Here is a 21,214-nt window from a genome sequence, read left to right as displayed (position 1 = left end):
TCATGACAGTTTGGAACAGAATGTTTGTTTTGGAAATCTGATTATTGCTATTGCAAAACATTTGGTATACCCTAATGTAAACTTTCAAGTACAGGGAATATTGGCCCGGGAGATGGAAGTGACATTGGTTTACTTATTTTTCAGGAAAGCATACGATCCAGATGGGATACCTGGCCAAGTACTGAAGACCTGTGCTGATCAACTGGCTGGAATATTCACTGATATCTTTAACCTCTCACCTCAGCAGTCTAATGCACCCACCCATTTTGAGCCGGGTTCAATTATACTGGTGCCTATGAAGAATGTGGTAACTTGCCTCAATGATTATCGTCCCATTGCAATTACATACACTGTGATGAAGTGCTTTGAGAGGTTAGTGATGAAACATGTCAGCTCCTGCCGATAAGCAACTTGGATCAGCACCAATTTCCCTATTGGCAGAACAGGCCAACAACCAATGCCATTTCATTGGGTTTTCACTCAACCTGGAACATCAGGATGCTCCTGATTAACAGCTCAGCATTCAAAACTGTCATTCCCTCAAAACTAATCAATAACTTCAAGACCTAGGCCTCAATGCCTCCTTAACTGGACCCTCAATTTCCTCACTTGCAGACCTCAGTCAGTTTAGATTGACAACAACATCTCTACAATCTCCATCAGCGCAAGTACACCACAAGTATGTGTGTTTAGCCCCCTGCACTACTTGCTTTATACTTATGATTGTGAGGTTAAGCACAGCTCCAATGCCATATAAGATTCCTGATGACATGACTGTCATTGGCCAAATTAAAGGTGGTGACAAATCAGTATAGTGGAGGGAGCTTGAAAATGTAGCTGTGTGGTGCCAAAACAACCACCCCTCACTCGGTGTCTGCAAGACCACAGAGATGATTATTTACTTCAGGAGGAGGAAAGCAGGGGTACATGAGCCAGTCCTCATTGGGGTGGTAGTGGGGGTGTCAGAGGTGGAGAGGTTTAGCAACTTTAAATTCATTGGTGTTAATTTTTCAGAGGATCTGAACTGGGTCCAGCACACAATTGCCAATGTGAAGAAAACATGGCAGCACCTCTGCTTTCCTAGAAGTTTGTGATGTTTTGATATGTCATCTACAGTGGTGCTAGAAAGTTTGTGAACCCTGTAGAATTTTCACTATTTCTGCATAAATATGACCCAAAATGTGATTAGATCTTCATGTAAACTTTAAAGCTAGATAAAGAGAACCCAATTAAATAACACAAAAATGTTATATTTGTTCATTTATTTATTGAGAAAAATGATCCAATGTTACATGTATTTATTGGAAAAAGTATGTGAAGCTTTGCTTTCAGTAACTGGTGTGACCCCCCCCCCGAACAGAAATATCTTCAACCAAATGTTTCCAGTAACCATTGATCAGTCCTGCACATCGGCTTGGAAGAATTTTAGGACATTCCTCCTTAAAAAACTGCTTCAACTCTGGGATGTTGTGGGCTTCCTTCCATGAACTGCTTGCTTCAGGTCCTTCCACATTTCTATAGGATTAAGCTCAGGACTTTGACTCAGCCATTCCAAACCATGAAATTTCTTCTTTTAAAACATTCTGTTCTTGATTTACTCTTGTCCTCCGGATCATTGTCTTATTGGATTTTCCAACTTATATTAAGCTTCAGGTGACAGACTGCTAGCCTGAAATTCTCCTGTAAAATGTCTTGATACAATTTTGAATTCATTGTTCCCTCAACGATTGCAGACTGTCCAGGCCCCAAGGCAGCCCCACACCATGATGCTCCTTCCATCATGCTTCATATTTGGGATAAGGTTTTGGTATTGTTGTGCAGTGCCCTTTTCCCTCCAAACATAGCAATGTGCATTTCTGCTGAAATATTCAACTCTTGTCTCATCTGTCCACAGAATGTTGTCCCAGAAGTGCCGTAGAATATCCAGGTGGTCTTTTGCAAACTTGAGATGTGCAGCAATTTTTTTTTTTTGGAGGGCAGTCGTTTCCTCCTTGTCCTTCCACAAACACCATTCTTGTTCAATGTTTTTCTTATAGTGGACGCATGAACAGTAACTTTAGCAAGCCCTAGAAATTTCTTCATGTCTTTTGTTGTTACCCTTGGGTTCTCTTTCACCTCCTTCAGCATTGCATGTTGTCTTCTTGATGTGATCTTTGCAGGATGCCCACTCCTAGGGAGAGTAGCAACAGTACTGAGTTTCCTCCATTTGTAGACAATTTCTTATTGTGGACTGATGAACACACTCAAGTCCTTAGAAATGCTTTTGTAGCCTTTTCCAGCTTCATGCAAATCTACAGTTCCAAGGTCCTCTGAAAGTTGTTTTGATTGAGGCATGGAGCACATAAACGGTTCTTGAGAAGAGCAGGCTGTCAGTAACCTGTGAGTGTATCTTTTTAATTGGGCAGGGCACCTTGACAACCCACACCTCCAATCTCATCTCATTGATGGGAACACCTGACTCCAAACAGCTTTTGCAGAAGGCATTACCCCAGAGGTTCACTTACTTTTTCCAGCAAAATCATGTAATATTGGATCATTTTTCTCAATAAATAAAAAAAACAAGTATGTTTTTTGTGTTATCTATTTAATCAGGTTCTCTTTATGTAGCTTTAGGATGTCCATGAAGGGCTCACAAACTTTCTAACATCACTGTAAAGCTTTGACAAACCTCGATAGATGTTTGATTGAGAGTATATTGACTGACTACATCAAGGCCTGGTCTGGATACACCAATTCCCTTAAATGTTAATATGATTATGAAGACACGTAGTCCTCTTTTATTGTAATTCAGTAATGTATGCATTAAGAAATGACACATGTAATAAATATCGAGAACATGAGATGAAGAGTCCTTGAGAGAGAGTTCATAAGTTCTAGGAACAATTCACAAGAAGTAGCTGATATAGTCCAGTGCATCATGGGTAGGGCCCTGCACCCAACTGAGCACTGTTGCAGGAAAGCAGCATCCATCAGCAAGGACCCCCAGTATGAAAAGTATGCTCTCTTCTCGCTGCTGCCATCAGGAAGAGGGTATAGGAATCCCAGGACCCATACCACCAAGTTCAGGAAGGTATTACCTCTCGATTGTCAGGCTCTGGAACCAAAGGGGATAACTTCATTCACCCCATCACTGAACTGTTCCTACAACTTATGGACTCATTCTCAAGGATTCTTCATCTCATGTTCTTGCTATTTATTGCTTATTTATTATTTTTTTTTCTTTGATGTGATGTTTATTAATTCTATTGTGATTGGCCACAAGGAAATGAATCTCATGGGTTGTAAAACTTGTTCCATTTGTAGAATGTCCTTACGTCCAAATTCTTAATTTAATATTATGAAGGCTGTTTATATTTTTATTGAGATATAGTGTGGAATAGGTCCTTTGAACCAAACAATCCAACAATCTCTGATTTAACCCTAGCCTAATCATGGCACAATTTATAAAGACCAATTAACCTACTAACTGGTCTGACTTTGGACTGCAGGAGGAAACCAGAGCACCCATAGAAAACCCTCACATTTCATGGGGCAGACATACACACTCTTTACAAATGACATTCAAATTGAACTCTGAATTTTGATGCCCCAAGCTGTAATAGCGTCATGCTAACAGCTACCATAAGTGCCCTTGATGTTTATGGGTATCCATAAATTGGGTGTTCGTAACCTGGGGACTAGCTGAAAATTAAAGGAAATTACATTTAGCAGCAGCCTAATTAGCATAAGTAGACTTTGTGTTTGCCTGGATTGGTCAGCTTTGATTTAGTAACATCATTCTCACGTCAAGTCGAGTTGACACTCAGCATCGTGCTTTAAGATACAATTCAGTACAACAATACAGTATTAGAGATCCCTCACCTTGACACTTTCAGTTGTTAATATATCTGCAAATATTTAGTAATAATTTTAATCAAAAACAGATTGTTGAAAGTTCCAATTATCAACTGAGTTATCATTCTAATGATTGGTATTTAATGAGTTTGAATAAACATGTATTTAAACTAATTTTGACAATCATGGGATTAGCAAAATTGTAATACTTCTTGCTTGAAGTGAATTTGAATATTATCTTCCAATGGTCCCAGTAAAATTACTGATACTTACAATGTATTTGGTTCCCAAAGTTGAAAGATTTTGACTTACTAAATAGCAGCATTAATGGTACATTACAGAAATCTGTTGATTTTTTAAAAAAAATTCTAAGGTGCAAATATTGAAAAAGGGAATTTGTTGTCTCCACATTCACTACAAGAGATTATGAATTATTATTGGTGATACAGAGGATTCCAGTTAATTGGGCCATCGGTTAATTGGGGCAGCTGCTTATTTGGGACAACTCTTTGAAAGAGCAAAAACTAAGTCGAGAAATAGATGGGATTCACTGTTTACTTGGGAGACTATGCTGCTTAATTTGGACAGAAGACTGTCAGACACCGTACCCTGCTTAGAGCAAACAATTTTTAAGGAGCGTAGGTTCTGGATGCTGGCATTAAAAAAAAAATCAGCAATTTTTGTCAGTAATAGTTGGCAAGAAATAAGCAGTAAGATCATTCAAAACTGTTTTGCTCACTGCAGTTTCAAGTATTATTCAGGTTCTGAGATGCCAGTAATGTCAGAGTGTGAAAATTAAACTATTTTACTACTTCAACAAGTTAAGATCTACAAAGAATTGGAAGGCATTGACAATCTTGAACGTTACAATGAAAATTATGATTTCGAGGGTGCAATTACCAAAAACCTTGTATGAAGTGAGTCTGTTATCTGCACTGATTTTGTTCATTTAGAGTCAATCAAAAGAACACAGCTGCAGACCCTGTGACAATTCTTCTTGATAACTATTAGGACCAATACATTTCTATACAAGTAGTACTGTATTGGTAGTGTTCTAATTTGTTCTGTACTTCATTCAGAATTTGTTACTCACTTAAATGATAGTTTAAAAGGGTATTTAAAAAAGAGAAACTCTTTCCATGAAACTTTGGCTGATTTTGGGAAGCTGCTTAATTGGGCCAAGACATACTGGTCCCAATGTGTCTCAATTAACAAAATTCACAGCACACATACGTTTGAAGTTACTCCAGTGTCAAAACAGATGGTAGTTGAATACTAAGTTCAGTTTGTAACCATTTTAAGACAAATGAAAATTAAAATTTATGAAGAAGCCATCTGTTATTCTTCACAATGTATCTTAGTATTTTAAATCACAATGTTACATTTTAATCATAAGTAATAGTAATTGAAATTGAGGCTTAAACTATCAGTTTGCATACAACAAATAATATTGAACATGTTTTAACCTAATATAACATTGATTCTATTGTTTTAAGTGTAGTGTGAGAAATCCTTCCTATTAACAAAACCAATTTTTAATGGTGACAGGTTGATTTAAAGAGCAGCCAAAGTTTATTTGGTCGTCACCGCATATATACAGAGAAACATTCCATGTGTATTTTTCTTTAAAAAATGTATCTTGTACTATGCAAGAAGGGTAGACTATGCAATAGTCAGAATTTGTACTGAACTCAACTGCAGCAAAATATTAAATTTTATAAGAACACTTATACGATACATTTTAGGTGAGACAGCTGTCCCCAAAACATATCCTCAAACCTTTACAATTCCTTCTATTCGCAATTAAAAAAATCTAATTGTCAAAATTCCTATAATGTACATAAAATGGTGCTGAACTTGCACACATCAGGGATGTAATATGTGAAAATAAATCACAAAAGGTACAAAACATACAAAATACTAATCATTTAAATGCATTATAGCTATCAATTTATGCATAACTGTCCATGAACTGATAACACATCAAGAAAAACTATGATTCATTCAAAACAGATTCCAGATGAATTGAAAAGGTCACAGTAGTTGTCACATGGCAGCAATTGACAGTTTTTTTTTTTATTTTTGTTGACCTGCATTATTTCACAGCATAGTTAAATACTTTGTTCAACAGTCCTAGATATCCTGGTCAGAACTAGGACTGAAATCATGGAATTGAAACCAAAATGTGACACCTTTTAAAAATATTACAAATATGATAACCAAAAGTGAAGCTTTCATTCTGTACCTTTAAAAAAATGTTTTCTTTTTAGCATAACTTGGCTATAAATTACTTAATGTTTTATGATAACAGACAACAATAGTTCCAGCAGTTTAATCATAGGATAGAAACTTCACATAACATGATAAAATGGAATATCAAATACAATGTTCGGGAGCTTAGAATACTTAAGACAAATCATATTATTCTTTGATCTTTTTAACATAACCACATTAAGTGATGCTGAATAAAATCTGTACAGTGTGTCCCTTATTCTAATACCCCATTTTCCTGTATCTAAGTTGACACTATGGTTAATAATTTCATCATAACAAAGACAAAATTCTTGGTCTTTAGCATATATTTGCATTACCTAGGTGATGAAGAACACCAAATTCATATACAGCAAGTTTTCTTTGCCACCAATTTGTACCCATGCAAATTTGACAAGGAATTACTTTGCTGTACAGCATGCATTGATTAAGATCTATTTAAATATGATAATCTTTCATTTTGCAATTCAATTATAAAAATCATTGATGACGGGTAAACCGCATCAGATTATGTCTGGAAATAATACAGGATGTTGGAGGGAATGGAAGAGTGGAGAAAAAAGGCAAGGTCAGAGTTCAGTGTTTACAAGCAATATTATGCTTAATGAAGATGTCACCTCTTAAGCTCTTTCTACAAATTTGTAGAAATCTGACTTCAAAAATCTTCCATTGTATCCATTAAAAAAAACTATTGCAGTTGCATTTTAATGGGAGCCTGGCAAAAAAAGTGTCTTGGGTAAATTGCAATTATATAGAGTTCCAAAAAGGGTAATCTGAAGCACTTCAATGAGATAATAATCAATCATCCTTCCTTAGAATGGATGTCAAAAAATGTCATCAAAATAAATAAAATGCAATGTATTTTTGATTTGCATATAATCTTATTTCTTGCCAGCTTTTGGAATTAGATAGGAACAGTTAATAAAACAAAATGTAGTAAAAAATAATGATTCTATGTGAGGGCTAGTTCAAATATTTTCATAGCAAATGAATTAACTTGTTCAGATTTAGCTGGGAAGATAGGTAGCAACAGAGGGAAATTATGTTTTTGGCCTCAGATTACAAGAAACTAGTTTGATTAATGGGGTATTTTGATAAGACCCAAAGTTTGGACAAATACTAAAAAGCATTAATGCACTACAGAAAAGGGATCTGCACAAATTCTCAACCACATTGTTTTTGCTTCAGTTTCTTTTGAATAATCTTCTAGAAAAATTGAAAAGCAAAATGCAGCAATTTAATTCCATAAGCTACTCCATTTTTCTTTTAAATGGAGTATTTTATGGGATCCTTACAAGCTTACACTTAAGCTAGTCTGCTGGCTTCAGGAAACTAAACATAGTACAGGTTGAGCACCCCTCACCTGAAAATCCAAAATCTGAAATTCTTTTGAGAGATGACAGGACGCCACAAATGGAAAATTCCACAAGGCATGGCAAGGTTCCCAGATGATGTGCAGGTCTCTGTGCACCACAGACAGTTTTGAGAAGTAATCTCATATACCCTGAGTGGGGCTGCCTCTGTTTTCAGAAGTCATCATAGCCAGACCTGTGTATTACTCACAGTGATTACTATGTTGTATTTTCATTATATTAACACTATGTAATAATTTTACTGTTAACTATACACGTGAGATGAACAAGTGTAAGACAAACTGCTTACCGGTAGCACACAAATTCAGAGTTGGGACTGACTGCCCAGCTGGATGGCTGAGGTAGTGACAGCTTACCTCTCTGATGGTGCAGTGTACTCATGATTGTTTCATGTAAAAAATATTTAAAATATTATATAAAACTACCTTCAGGGAGTATGTACAAGCTGTAAATGGAATTCATGTTTACACATGGGTCCCATTCCCAAGCTACCTCATTATATAGATGTAAATACTCCAAAATCTGAAACAATTTAGGCCCCAAGCATTCTGGATAAGGGGTGCTCAACCCATACTATTATTCTTCAGTAGTTTTGACACACAACCTATACATAGTTCATGGAAAAGTAGGATAATGAAAGGATAATGAAATGGGCAATAACATTGGAACAATGGAAGTGTTTCAAGTTACTCAAACAGAGAAAGACACATGAATATCTTGGATGGAGGCTGCTATTACACTGATAACATTTGAAATGCTAACCCCTCTTTTTCCCTTCAGATGATCATTGCGTATATTCTGTTTCAGCTTTTTAGTGGTGTGATCACCACAAGCTTCTCCCCTCCCCTACCCCCAACACTCAATCTGTGTATTTAAAACTAATTCAATGTTCAAAACTCAACTAAATCAACTTGATTAACTTCTCTTTTGGAACCCTAAGTATACTGTGCAGTATTACAATATTCTATTTACTTATGTACATACAATTTGATTTGTTGAGCAACAGCAAGTCAAGGCAAATTTGTCACAAGCAAAATGCCTAACAATTTATTTACATTTTTCTTAAGTCACAAGTTTGATTTTTGACTTTGCAACAGTATAAACCAGAGTTTTGTTTTGTTTTTTTAATGTCCGAGGATATGCTCAAGAACATTAAACAATTCAAACCCTAGAATTAGTTATTGCTCAAATAAACATAAGAACTTTGCAGTGTAGCAGTTCAGTGTCAAGTTGTGTTTTGTTTAAAAGTAAATCCCTTTAAACCTGAAATGCAGAACTTAGATGACTTAATTCTGCTATCCAAAATGATAACTTCTATTTATATGTAAAAATTCTTAACGCTACTTCTGACAACAGACAGTGACAAACTTTCCATTTTAGAAGAAAAGTACATTACAAGAGAAACAACACAAAGCTGCCACTTTGGCAATCCAGTTTCAGTCTTTCACAAAACAAAACTTTTGTATTTACAGAAAATAAGGCAACTGGTTACAATTCCTAAAATTCACCGCTGGAAGCAAAAATATATATTTTATTCTGAACAGCAGGCAGTACAAATTGAATCTGAAATGTGTGTACAATGTGATTACTGCCCAATATGCAAAAGAAAATCAAGATTAAAATGCTACAATTTGGTGTTTTCTTCTTTAGGTCACAAATAAATCCATACGTTGAAAAAAAATAAAGATAATTTCAGCTATAACACATTTACAGCTGTGCATTTTGTCTACAGTGATTCCCCCAAAACAAGGGTTCAAATATAAGCAACAAGACAGTTTCTCTGACCATTTGGGCAGCTGGTTTGAACCAGACTTTAAAAGGCACTGGATTCATTCACTGTGCCATTCATCCATACACTGGAATTTTCTAAAATACACTATTTAATTCTTTTTTTAAGTAAACAATTAGTTTGTATGGCAAATCATGGCTAAGAAACACTGGCAACTGAATAGTAGTGGATTCATCCTTCGTTCTTACTGTGGTAGACTAGATATCCTGAGAGTCTAAAATCCAAGATGGCAGGCGATAGCCTTGGAACAGGTGTAAAATTCAGTCAGCTTTGATTTCTATGCTCTACAGTGTATTAGTCAACATGGGCCTTTTGCAGTTTGCAATTATTTAACGCACAGAAGACCACCAACATTTGCCATGAAGTCTTTAAGGCTTTTAAGGAAGGCCATCCTCTGCTTGCGGTCCAAGGTGGGGGGAGTGCTGCTTCCAGTAAGATTATTAAAGGCATCTGCTAATCTTTGATATATAACTGGATCCTGCTGGCTTGATAGTAAGGTTTCAACTAATTCTGAATACTCAGCCTGTTGAAACAACAACATGGAATATAAGCAATTTTTCAAAAATAGAGATTCACGATTAAGTGGGAGAGGAGTGTGGGTGCAACAGATCATTTTTAAACACTCTTACCTGGTGCAGACATACTAATGTGTAAAATGCTTCTCCTGCAGCATCAGTAAGTTCAGCATTGTGCTTCTGCAGTACCAGCATGTCAAAGACGAGCTGTAATCAATCAAATCACAAATAACTGCCTGTAGCTATGATGGTCAGAGCATTTCTTAGAGACTGCAGATACATCTCTAAAGGTCCTGGTAATTCATGTGCCAGTTAGAATACCATTTGACATCAATGCCAAAAACAGCCAATGTAGGTCAATATTTTAGTACTAGAAAGTACCAAAAGAGAACAATGATCTTCTGGTAGCATATTTGTGAAATATGAAACAGGAATGTACATCATATGGCTGTTGCAGGATCTTAGATTAACCTGTATAGAGACTTTGTTCATAATGAATGCTACAAAGAGTGGAGTTTAAACAAAAATCAAGGCCAATAATGGAAGAATGTTGAAATTTCAATTCCTGGCAAAAGAAATCCTAGACGTTTTGTGCAAAACAATCTATTCAGGTTTTATTTAAAAGATCATGTGCCAATGTATTTCTGTAAATAAAATGCAAAGGGCAATCAAAGATATTTTCATATCTCAGCTAAGTATGACACAAATTCTTCAATAAAAACAGAAAATGGTAAAAGAACTCAGCTAGTCAAGTAGCATCTTGAAACAGGGTTAATGTTTCTGGTTGAGGATCCTGAGAACTGAGCAAGAGAAAATAAGTTAGGTTTAAGTTACAGAGAAGGTGAGAGAAGGATGTTGGTGATTGCGTGAGACAGGAAGGTTGTGGTGTGAGTTGCTTTCTCTTTAGTTATTGAATTAACGTGGGCAGTTAGAGGGTGACTTTAGAAACAGGAGCACGCAATGTTGCATAATGCAGGGTTGGAGGACACGTCCAGGTCAATTCCACTTGTAGAGAAAGAAAATGTGAATATCATAAATAGATAACTTAAAGCATAAAGCAGGGTGCTCAAAGCCTGTGCCCCTCAGATATGTGGAGTACTTCGCCATGTATTCAACCTGAGCCTGAGGCTCCGGAGGGTTCCTGTGCTGTGAAAGACGCCGCACCCCAGCGGCCTCAATGACTACAGACCGGTGGCATTGACCTCCCACATCATGAAGACCCTGGAGAGACTTGTTCTGGAGCTGCTCTGGCCTATGGTCAGACCACACTTAGATCCCCTCCAGTTTGCCTACCAGCCCCGACTAGGAGTTGAGGATGCCATCGTCTACTTGCTGAACCGTGTCTAACACCCACCTGGATAAGCCAGTGAGCACTGTGAGGGTCATGTTTTTTGACTTCTCCAGTGTGTTCAACACCATCTGCCCTGCTCTGCTGGGGGAGAAGCTGATAGCAATGCAGGTGGATGCTTTCCTGGTGACATGGATTCTTGATTACCTGACTGGCAGACCGCAGTACGTGTGCTTGCCCGACAGAGTGATCAGCAGCACTGGGGCTCCACAGGGGACTGTCTTGTCTCCCTTTCTCTTCACCATTTACACCTCAGACTTCAACTACTGCACTGAGTCTTGTCATCTTCAGAAGTTTTCTGATGACTCTGCCATAGTTGGATGCATCAGCAAGGGAGATGAGGCTGGGAACAGGGCTATGGTAGGAAACTTTGTCACATGGTGTGAGCAGAATTATCTGCACCTTAATGTGAAAAAGACTAAGGAGCTGGTGGTAGACCTGAGGAGAGCTAAGGTACCAGTGACCCCTGTTTCCATCCAGGGGGTCAGGGTGGACATGGTGGAGCATTACAAATACCTGGGGATACAAATTGACAATAAACTGGACTGGTCAAAGAACACTGAGGCTGTCTACAAGAAGGGTCAGAGCCGTCTCTATTTTCTGAGGAGACTAAGGTCCTTTAACATCTGCCGGACAATGCTGAGGATGTTCTACGAGTCTGTGGTGGCCAGTGCTATCACGTATGCTGTTGTATGCTGGGGCAGCAGACACCAACAGAATCAACAAACTCATTCGGAAGGCCAGTGATGTTGTGGGGATGGAACTGGACTCTCTGACGGTGGTGTCTGAAACGAGGATGCTGTCCAAGTTGCATGCCATCTTGGACAATGTCTCCCATCCACTACATAATGTACTGGTTGGGCACAGGAGTACATTCAGCCAGAGACTCATTCCACCGAGATGCAACACAGAGTGTCATAGGAAGTCATTCCTGCCTGTGGCCATCAAACTTTACAACTCCTCCCTTGGAGGGTCAGACACCCTGAGCCAATAGGCTGGTCCTGGACTTATTTCCTGGCATAATTAACATATTACTATTTAACTATTTATGGTTTTATTACTATTTATTATTTATGGTGCAACTGTAACGAAAACCAAATTTCCCCTGGGATCAATAAAGTATGACTATGACTATAAATGAACAGCTCTATATAGGTAAGGCGAGGTAGCTGAGATCGTAGAAAACAATATTGAGTGTGGAAAGCTGCAATGTTCGTACACAGATGAGGTATTGGACCTCAGGGTAACAGAGCAAGAGACCATAGACACAGGGAGAGTGGGATGGAAAATTAAAGCGGCAGGCAACAGGAAGCGGAACACTAGAGTCACTTTTCATGTGGAAAAACAGTTTGGATTCCTGGATGGTGCTAGATAGGGCAGAGGAGAAAGGCCAGCTCCATCACCTATGGTTACAAGATATATTGCCATGAATAGAGTATTAGGTAGAGATAGAAGAGAGGACTAGGGAGTCATGAACAAAGCTGCTCTTTTGAAATACTGAAAGGGAGAAGCATTATTTGGCGATGGAATATCATTGAAGCTGATAGAAATTGTAAGGGATGACATGTTCAATGCAGAAGCTAGTTGGGTGATAGGTGAAGAAAGAACTTCTACCTCTGTCGTGGAAAAGAGAGATGAGAGCAAAGGAGCATCAAATAGAAGAAATGTGGTGAAGAGCACCATGGTGGAGTGAAGGAGGGCATCTCAGAGGCATCTTTGTGAAAAACAAGGTCAATGGAGAAACTGGGACAAAAAAAAAATCATTACAAAAGGTAGTATGGGGAAATACTAGGTAACTGTGGGAGTTATGGATGTTTAACATCTGGCCTATCCCCGAGATGGAGACAAAGGAATCTAAAAAAAGGGAAAATTTAGAAACGGAACATGTAATGGTGAGGGCACAGTGAATGGCTGTGAAAAAGTGATGAAGTACAAATAGAATTTTAGCTTCTCAAAATGCATAAATAAAATTTCTTCTTATTAATATAAAATGAAATTGTCATATAGATAATGTTATTATATGTTTGACTTTATGAACTTTAGGATTTGCCATTCATACCATAACAACATAGAAAATAATCAAAGACCAACTATTGCAACCTTAAGATGTACCTTAAGGAAATGTCTGGTTGCAGTGAAGAGTGGTGATTCTGTCTCTTGTGCCTTGGCACACTGTTCAGCCAGGGGTGTAAGAGCTTCTAAACAGAGTTGGGAAACTTCAGGTGTCATTCTGAAGGAAAGAGTGAAGGAAACTGTACAATTGCCATCTATGAGTTGATATCCCTCATGTGCAAATTTTAAAAGGATCAGACTATGTAGATATGTCACACAGGACTGATTATACAAAATATATTAACTGAATTACAAAACTGATAACAATTAAATAGATAAACACAAGGAAATCTGCAGATGCTGGAAATTCAATCAACACACATAAAAGTTGCTGGTGAACGCAGCAGGCCAGGCAGCATCTCTAGGAAGAGGTACAGTCGATGTCTCGGCCCAAAACGTCAACTGTACCTCTTCCTAGAGATGCTGCTTGGCCTGCTGCGTTCACTAGCAATTTTTATGTGTGACAATTAAATAGATCTTGGGACTCCGAAGATGGTACAGCATAAATTATGCTCTGCTTCATCTATCTTTGATGCTGTTTAGAAAATCGAAGGAACTGAATTCCTATCTTTTTAATGTGTCTAACTTCCACCAATTTTTCTACTCCATTAAAAGGTTTGTCATTTTAGTGAAGATGAAGGGTAAAAGTTTTTTTTAAAGCAATTATGCAATACCACCTTATTTTCATGTCACTCTATGATCTTGTCTCTTAATATTACCTCTAACTTTATCTTTCCATCATATTTGCATTCCTCTAATCTTGGCTTCTTCCTCATTCCAGGATTTAATCCCTTAATTCTGACAAGTGCACTTTTTAAGCTACTGGTACCCTAAACTTTGGAATTCTTTCCTTAAACACCTCTTTCTCTACCTCCCTTTCTTTCTTCAAACCTTTCCTAAGAAAGTAATTTACTTACCAGACTTTTCTTCATCCATTTTATGCCTGTGTGGTTTAGTGTCAACTTTTGACTTCTAGTACTCCTATTGAGAACTTTGTGTTTACAGTGACTACACAACTGCTACCCATTTTTTTATTTATTAAAAGATATGATTTCACTGAAGATGAAGGGAAAAATACTCGAAAAGTTGTGCATCATAGCTTTATTTTTAATATCATCTTAAGGTCTTGTTTCTGAGTTAGTTTGAAGATTTTGCTGTAGAGGTTTCCACATTGTCTGAACATAAAACTTTCCAAGGTTGCTTTGAATAAACATACGGATTCTTGTAATTCCAAGCAAGTAAACATGCAAGAAGATAACTTTACATTTGTACATAACAGGCTCAGGTTGCTCCAGCCCACTTTAACACTTCCAGAAACAAAACTTGCCTAACATTTTAACTGTCAAAGGCATAATTCCCATGGATTAGACCATCAATCAGCAGTAAAAGGATACGAGGTCATTCCCAGTTCCAAGGAGTACATAAGACTCTTAAAAAGTTCTTCTGGAAGTTGTGGTATTTTCTCAGGAAATATCTCACAGATGAAGGTGATTAATTTGTAATATTGGTTACACAATGATGGAAACTGTCAAGACAAAAAAAAACTTAATTTGTAAAATATTTATCAACTATAATATAAAGACAATACGTGGCCAGAATCACTGCATCAAACTATTACACACCAGCCTCCATCATTAGTACCAGACAACATTCTTATGATTTAAACAAGTACATTAATAGTTTTGTTTTTCTCACTGTGATACAGTATACAGCCTCTCCATGATGCTCTTCCTACTTGCTAACAGTAAGCTCCCCCCGTCCACCTCCCCACAATACAGGTGCACCTTGGGCTTGGCGCATCCATCCCCCCACCCAACTGATCTGTCTGCTGAAGTACCACGGTAATATACTAAATTCTGCACAAGACATATTGCTCAGCTCTGTAGGCTGTTCAAATCGGCTGCTAGTCTCCAGTGGCAGTAAATATAAAAGTAAGTGTAATTTTTCCACTATGTTTTAATATTAAAAATAATCCCTACCTTTAGCAAATCTTGTGACATTAGTGGCAGTACGATATTAACTCCGTAAAGGACAACATCTGCAGCTGACACTGATCTGTTTCCCGATTGCCCAGGTTCCTGTCCCCGAAATACTTCATCTGCAGTGGAAATAATGTGCAAAATGGATTAAAACTTCTCCTTCTTAAAAAGCCTAGCAGACAGATAGGAACTTTAGGAAATGGATGTGTTTCTAATTCCTGAATTTATAAAGAAATTCTATCTCCTTGATGCACGGTATTATTTATTCCCCAAAAGACTTCAGGCATTTTGAGCATTCTGAATATGAAGGCATTAAGTTATTAGAAATAATACAGTAACTCATCTAGTACATATGAGGATCTCAAACAAATTAGCATCAATAAAAAGAATTGACAAAATTCATTTGACTGAAAGCCAATAAATTCCCAGGACATGACAATCTGCATCTCAAGATTTTGAAAGAACTGGCTGCGGAGATATTGAATGCACTAATTGCCATCTTACACAATTATTCCCAGAATAGAACATAGCTAATATAATAGCAAACTTAAAGGGAAGGTTAAAGGGAGGGTTAAAGGAAGGAGCTACAGACCAGTTAGACCCACACTGCTGATAAAACCTAACAGTTTCCTTGTCATTTAAAAAGCGGTAGAAGGCATGCCGAACACCAGTGGTTCAAAGTAGGCTGGAAACAGAAAATTTGCAAATTTTCAAAACCTTGTGGGCAAGAAGTGCAACATTCTCTCCCACATGGAAGACCTTATGGACCACAGCCATCAAACTGAACATTCTCTCTGACACCAAAAACCAAGTTTACTTGTTGGTTAAATTATGCCTGTTCTGCACATCATTTTTATTCATCTTCTACCTCCCATACTATCTATCTACCTAATGCACTTGTGACAACTAATGTTCTGGTTTCAATCATTTCAGAAATCACAGAAATTTAGCAGAAACAAGCAGACCAGAAGTGGATGCCTAAGAGCAACTGCATTGCCAACCACACCTTATTACAAAATCTTTGTGGCATTTAATAAAAAAGAAGAAAAAAGTCCATTTTCAAAAGCACAACTCTTTGCCAGCTCTATTCTCAATTCATGTAGTGGCTCATTGTGGCCTCATTCAAAAACACACTCCAGAACTCAAATCACTCCATTACATTATTGTGCATCAGTATTTTAAACCATCAGAATTTATTCAAGTGGCATTCATAACTTAAGGAGATATTGTAATGTCATATTTTGCATGTTGTTTTGTTCTGTCTCTTTGTCTTCTTTGTACTCCAAAGTTAAAACGTACCTGTATCACTGAAATCTATAAACTCCTTAGATAGGAGGTTAGTCAAAAGCTCCATAATAAGTAACAAGTCTTGATACTGTTCTTCTTCGGCTGCCACGTCAGACCGTTTCCTTCCCAAGCTGTTCTTGGAATAAACCTGCAGTAATGTCAGGCAGGCTTCATACAACTTCATAGCTTTTGACTGCAAAATCAGAAAAAAAATTTAATAGCTTAAAAACCACTCAAAACAAACTGCAAATGACTTCTAGAGAAAACAGCTAATCAGCGGTCTCTTTTCCTCTTGTAAGGAAACAGACAAAGTAACAAATCTGATGAGAGATAACAAATGAATTTAAGTTTGACAATTCTTTTAGGCGCTACAGGTCGACCTTCACTAATCTGGCACCATTGGGACCTGAGGAGTGCTGGATTAGTGAAAATGCCGAAATACAGAAGGATCACATCAAGCATAATCAGTGGCGGATTATCGAAAGAACCAGATTACAGGTAGTCGGATTAGTGAAGGTCGACTGTATTAGCATGAAGTCAAAGGTGAAGTAAAGGAAGCATTGTTCTGCACTGAGAACAGATTGTACACAGAGATATAAAGCAACTATTATAGTCTCAAGTCACTTATGCAAACTGAGACAAATATATCAGTTACATAAACAAGAGTATACAGACAGTCCCCAAATTACTAGTCTTCTGTTCCCAAAAACAGTTCATTATCCAAACTGTTCAAAAGTCAGAAATGAAAACAAGTGTACATGTGAGGATCACAGAAACATCTAGGATGGGAGAATGAGAGAGAGAATGGATTGTGGTACAGCTGAACCAGGGAGGAAATAAAAATCAGAGATAGGCAAATGATACCATGGTGGTGGAAAAGAATAATTAGCAAAGGAAGAAAGTTAAAGAATTAAAAGAGGCACTGGATTCTCTAGAACTGGCCCACATGACACAATACCTTCAGTCCTTCCAGTAAAACCTTCAGGATTCTCATGAGCCTTGTGAGAGCGATAGAATTTTGTGCTTTCAAGTAAGCATTATCCCTTTTTTAAAATTCAGCTTCCCTACACAAGTGCTTCAAGAACGCAAGCCTGAAAATGGCACTCTTAACAGGTTTGAGTACTCCAATCCAAGTTCTATTCAAATCCAACAACTCCTAGCCAGGAAGCAACATTACAACTTTATTATCACCTTGGTGTATATGAAGCAGAAAATTGGGGGAAAAATTATAGCACTTGTGCAGGCAATTTCCTCCATTGTTTTTTTTAAATGTCTTTTTAATGAAATAATACGATCAGGAGAGACTCAGCATTTATCTCTGGATGTAACCAAATGAATAAGGATGCCTTGTGCAGTAAAGGCAAACAATATGACAAAACTGGTTACTTATTGTATAAATAACTAAACTCAATCAAGACCACAGCAAAAAAAAAACTCAAACTAGTAGACTTTTATACCAAGTTGATACCTATCTTGGGGCTGAAAAAGTAAAAATAAATCAGAATCATTATAGCAAAAAAGCTATTCAGCCCACTAACTCCATGCCAGAACACACTGAATAGTTTCCTTCTCATGATTTATATAAAAATCATTGTGTTTTTTTTTATCAACCATCTCTTTCAAAAGCTACCAATACCTCTTTACTCAAATACCTACCAATGTCAGACTGTGCCTGGGTAAAATGATCCCTATTTCACTTTTAAATTGACTACCTACAATGCATAAAATATATAGTCATATTGATTCTACCAACAGCTTTTTGTACCTACCCAACCAAACATTTTAAACAACTGATCAGCTTCTTCTTCAATTTTGTGTCCTCTTGGATATATACCTCCAAACTTAGCATAACTTTTTTCGTGATTTTTATAAATGAGCTGGATGAGGAAGTGGAGGGATAGATTAGTAAATTTGCCAATGACACAAAGGTTGGAGGTGTTGTGGATAGTGTGGAGGGCTGTCAGAGGTTACAGCGGGACATTCATAGGATGCAAAACTGGGTGGAGAAGTGGCAGATGGAGTTCAACCCAGATAAGTGTGAGGTGGTTCAATTTGGTAGATCAAACATGATGGCAGAATATAGTATTAATGGTAAGACTTTTGGTAGTGTGGAGGATCAGAGGGATCTTGGGGGTCTGAGTCCATAGGACACTCAAAGCTGCTGTGCAGGTTGACTGTGTGGTTAAGGCGGAATACGGTGTATTGGTCCTTATCAACTGTGGGATTGAATTCAAGAGCAGAGAGGTAATGTTACAGCTATATAGGACACTGATCAGACACCACTTGGAGTACTGTGCTCAGTTTTGGTCACCTCACTACAGGAAGGATGTGGAAACTATAGAAAAGGTGCAGAGGAGATTTACAAGGATGTTGCTTGGATTGGCAAGCATGCCTTATGAGAATAGGTTGAGTGAACTCGGCCTTTTCTCCATGGAGCGATGTAGGATGACAGGTGACCTGACAGAGGAGTACAAGATGATGAGAGGCATTGATCTTGTGGATAGTCAGAGGCTTTTTCCCAGGGCTGAAATGGCTAACACGAGAGGACACGGATTTAAGGTGCTTGGAAGTAGGTACAGAGGAAATGTCAGGGGTAATGTTTTTTTTTAAAAACGCAGAGAGTGATGAGTGTGTGGAATGGGCTGTCGGCAACTGTGGTGAAGGCAGATACAATAGGGTATTTTAAGAGGCTCCTGGATAGGTACATGGAGCTTAGAAAAATAGAGGGCTATGGGTAACACTAGGTAATTTCTAAAACAAGTACATGTTTGGCTCAGCATCGTGGGCCGAAGGGCCTGTATTGTGCTTTTGGTTTTCTAAGTTTCTAACTTCAGTGAAACTGCACAATAAACACCCAGGTCCAATACACTTCCTCTATGATGTAGTGCCCAAAACATAATCCAGGAGGAAGCTGATCAAAACTATTCAACTGATCCGCAACTTTATTTGTACTCCAGGTCTTGTACAAAAATGCAAACTTTCAATTCACCTTTCAATTGCTTTTTGCAGCTGCCTACCTCTCTAGATTTAAATTTCAAGATCTACATAGTCCTACAGAGTTTCCGATGCTTTACTCTTTGAGAAACCTGGAATACTGGAAATACACAGTAGACAGAATCTGGAGTATCTGAAAACTTAAGAACATAAGAAATAGGAGCAGGAGACCATCTGGCCCGTCCAGCCTGCTCCGCAATTCGATAAGATCATGACTGATCTGGCCACGGTCTCATCTCCACCTACCTGCCTTTACCCCATAACCCTCAATTCCTCTACTATGCAAAAATTTATCCAACCTTGTCTTAAATATACAGTCGGCCCTCCTTATCCGCGAGTTCCGCATGCGTGAATTCAACCAACCGCGAATCGAGAAAACCTGGAAGTGCTCTTCCAGCACTTGCTGTTCGAGCATGTACACTTTTTTTTCTTGTCATTATTCCCTAAACAATGCAGTATAACAACTATTTTACATAGCATTTACATTGTATTAGGTATTATAAGTAATCTAGTGATAATTTAAAGTATACCGGAGGATGTGCGTAGGTTATCGTGGATCGGGATCGAAAAAAAAAACAGAAGTTCTCTTACTAAGTAAGTTGGAACAGGTACATCCGGTATTATTTAGCATCAGTTAGTCAAATTTTTTTCTCAGTATATAGTATATATTTTACTTTTCTATGCATATAAAACAATTAAACGTATGTTTCAGCGCCAGGCTCGGGAACAGAAATTCCCGCGTTTGATTCAGTGACAGACCGCTCCCAAATGCTCTCCATCCCTGCCGGGTTGACGTGGAGGATCAAAAACCCAAAACCCCAAAATCCAATAATTAAACCACTGCATTTCAGCTTTAATCGGGCAGGGTCTTTCTCATTTTATCCTTTAAAATTGCTCCGATCGTTGACTGACTGTAGCCTAACGCCTTTCCAATGACCGATGGCGTTTCACCTCTTTCCGATCGCTTTATTATTTCCACTTTATTTTAAATCGCGATCGTGATTATTTTCATGAACAGAAACGCTGTGGATTCAGAGCTCCACCGCCGGGTCCTAATGCCCACCGCACTGAGCAGGTTAAATAAGGTCTGGGGTTCCGCTGGGTCCTAAGGTCCACCGCATTGAGCCAGGTTGAATAAGGGACTTGAGCATCCGCATTTTTTGGTATTCGCGAGGGGTCCCGGAACCAATCCCTCGCGGATAAGGAGGGCTGACTGGATTTTCTAAGTATAACAAATTTCCAAAATATAATTGACATTGATAGAAAGACTCACTATAGATCCCTGGAATATATCAGTTGTCACATCAGCAACTTTTATTCCCATTCTTTGGCTTCCTACCTTCCAAACAAGTTCCAACCAAAGCCAAAGGCTACTTCTAATTCCATTTTTGCCTGTACTATGTAAAATATTGTTGAATGCTTTCAGGAAATCTGGACAAATAACATCTATAAACGATTCTTGAGTCAAGACCTCATAAAAAGACTGATACTACTGTCTTTGTACAACCAGAATGCTGGTATTTCCTGTCCGTGTAACTTAATTTCCTGAAAGATCACAAACCCTGATGCTATGCATCTCCTTTATATTCATGAATAGTTTTAGCATTATTTAAGGTAAAGAAAGCTGTGGTCTTAACAAATAAACACTATATAAGTAGGTAGCTTTCTAACTTTGTAAATACTTATAATTTGGTACTTGGCAATCATGATTT

The 21,214-nt window shown here is 37.9% G+C and overlaps 1 protein-coding gene across 2 annotated transcripts in view; it reads right to left on the bottom strand.

The window, feature by feature from the left end:
• Nucleotides 1-5,388: 5,388 nt before the first annotated feature.
• Nucleotides 5,389-21,214, bottom strand: part of xpo4 (exportin 4) — a 110,639-nt gene continuing 94,813 nt past the window's right edge. For both annotated transcript variants that reach the window (XM_072263066.1, XM_072263067.1), the window contains exons 18-23: nucleotides 16,521-16,701; nucleotides 15,222-15,340; nucleotides 14,637-14,767; nucleotides 13,243-13,360; nucleotides 9,897-9,989; nucleotides 5,389-9,790 (exon numbers count right to left, since the gene is read on the bottom strand). In XM_072263066.1, the coding sequence (XP_072119167.1) occupies nucleotides 9,593-9,790; nucleotides 9,897-9,989; nucleotides 13,243-13,360; nucleotides 14,637-14,767; nucleotides 15,222-15,340; nucleotides 16,521-16,701 (840 nt within the window). In that variant the 3' untranslated portion in view covers nucleotides 5,389-9,592. The remainder of the gene's footprint in view (nucleotides 9,791-9,896; nucleotides 9,990-13,242; nucleotides 13,361-14,636; nucleotides 14,768-15,221; nucleotides 15,341-16,520; nucleotides 16,702-21,214) is intronic.

The sequence above is a fragment of the Mobula birostris genome, chromosome 7 (genome assembly GCF_030028105.1).
Source record: "Mobula birostris isolate sMobBir1 chromosome 7, sMobBir1.hap1, whole genome shotgun sequence".
In the NCBI taxonomy this organism is placed as follows: domain Eukaryota; kingdom Metazoa; phylum Chordata; class Chondrichthyes; order Myliobatiformes; family Myliobatidae; genus Mobula; species Mobula birostris.
The sequence above is the reverse complement of the archived record's forward strand: the minus strand, read 5'-3'. Positions and strand labels throughout refer to the sequence as shown.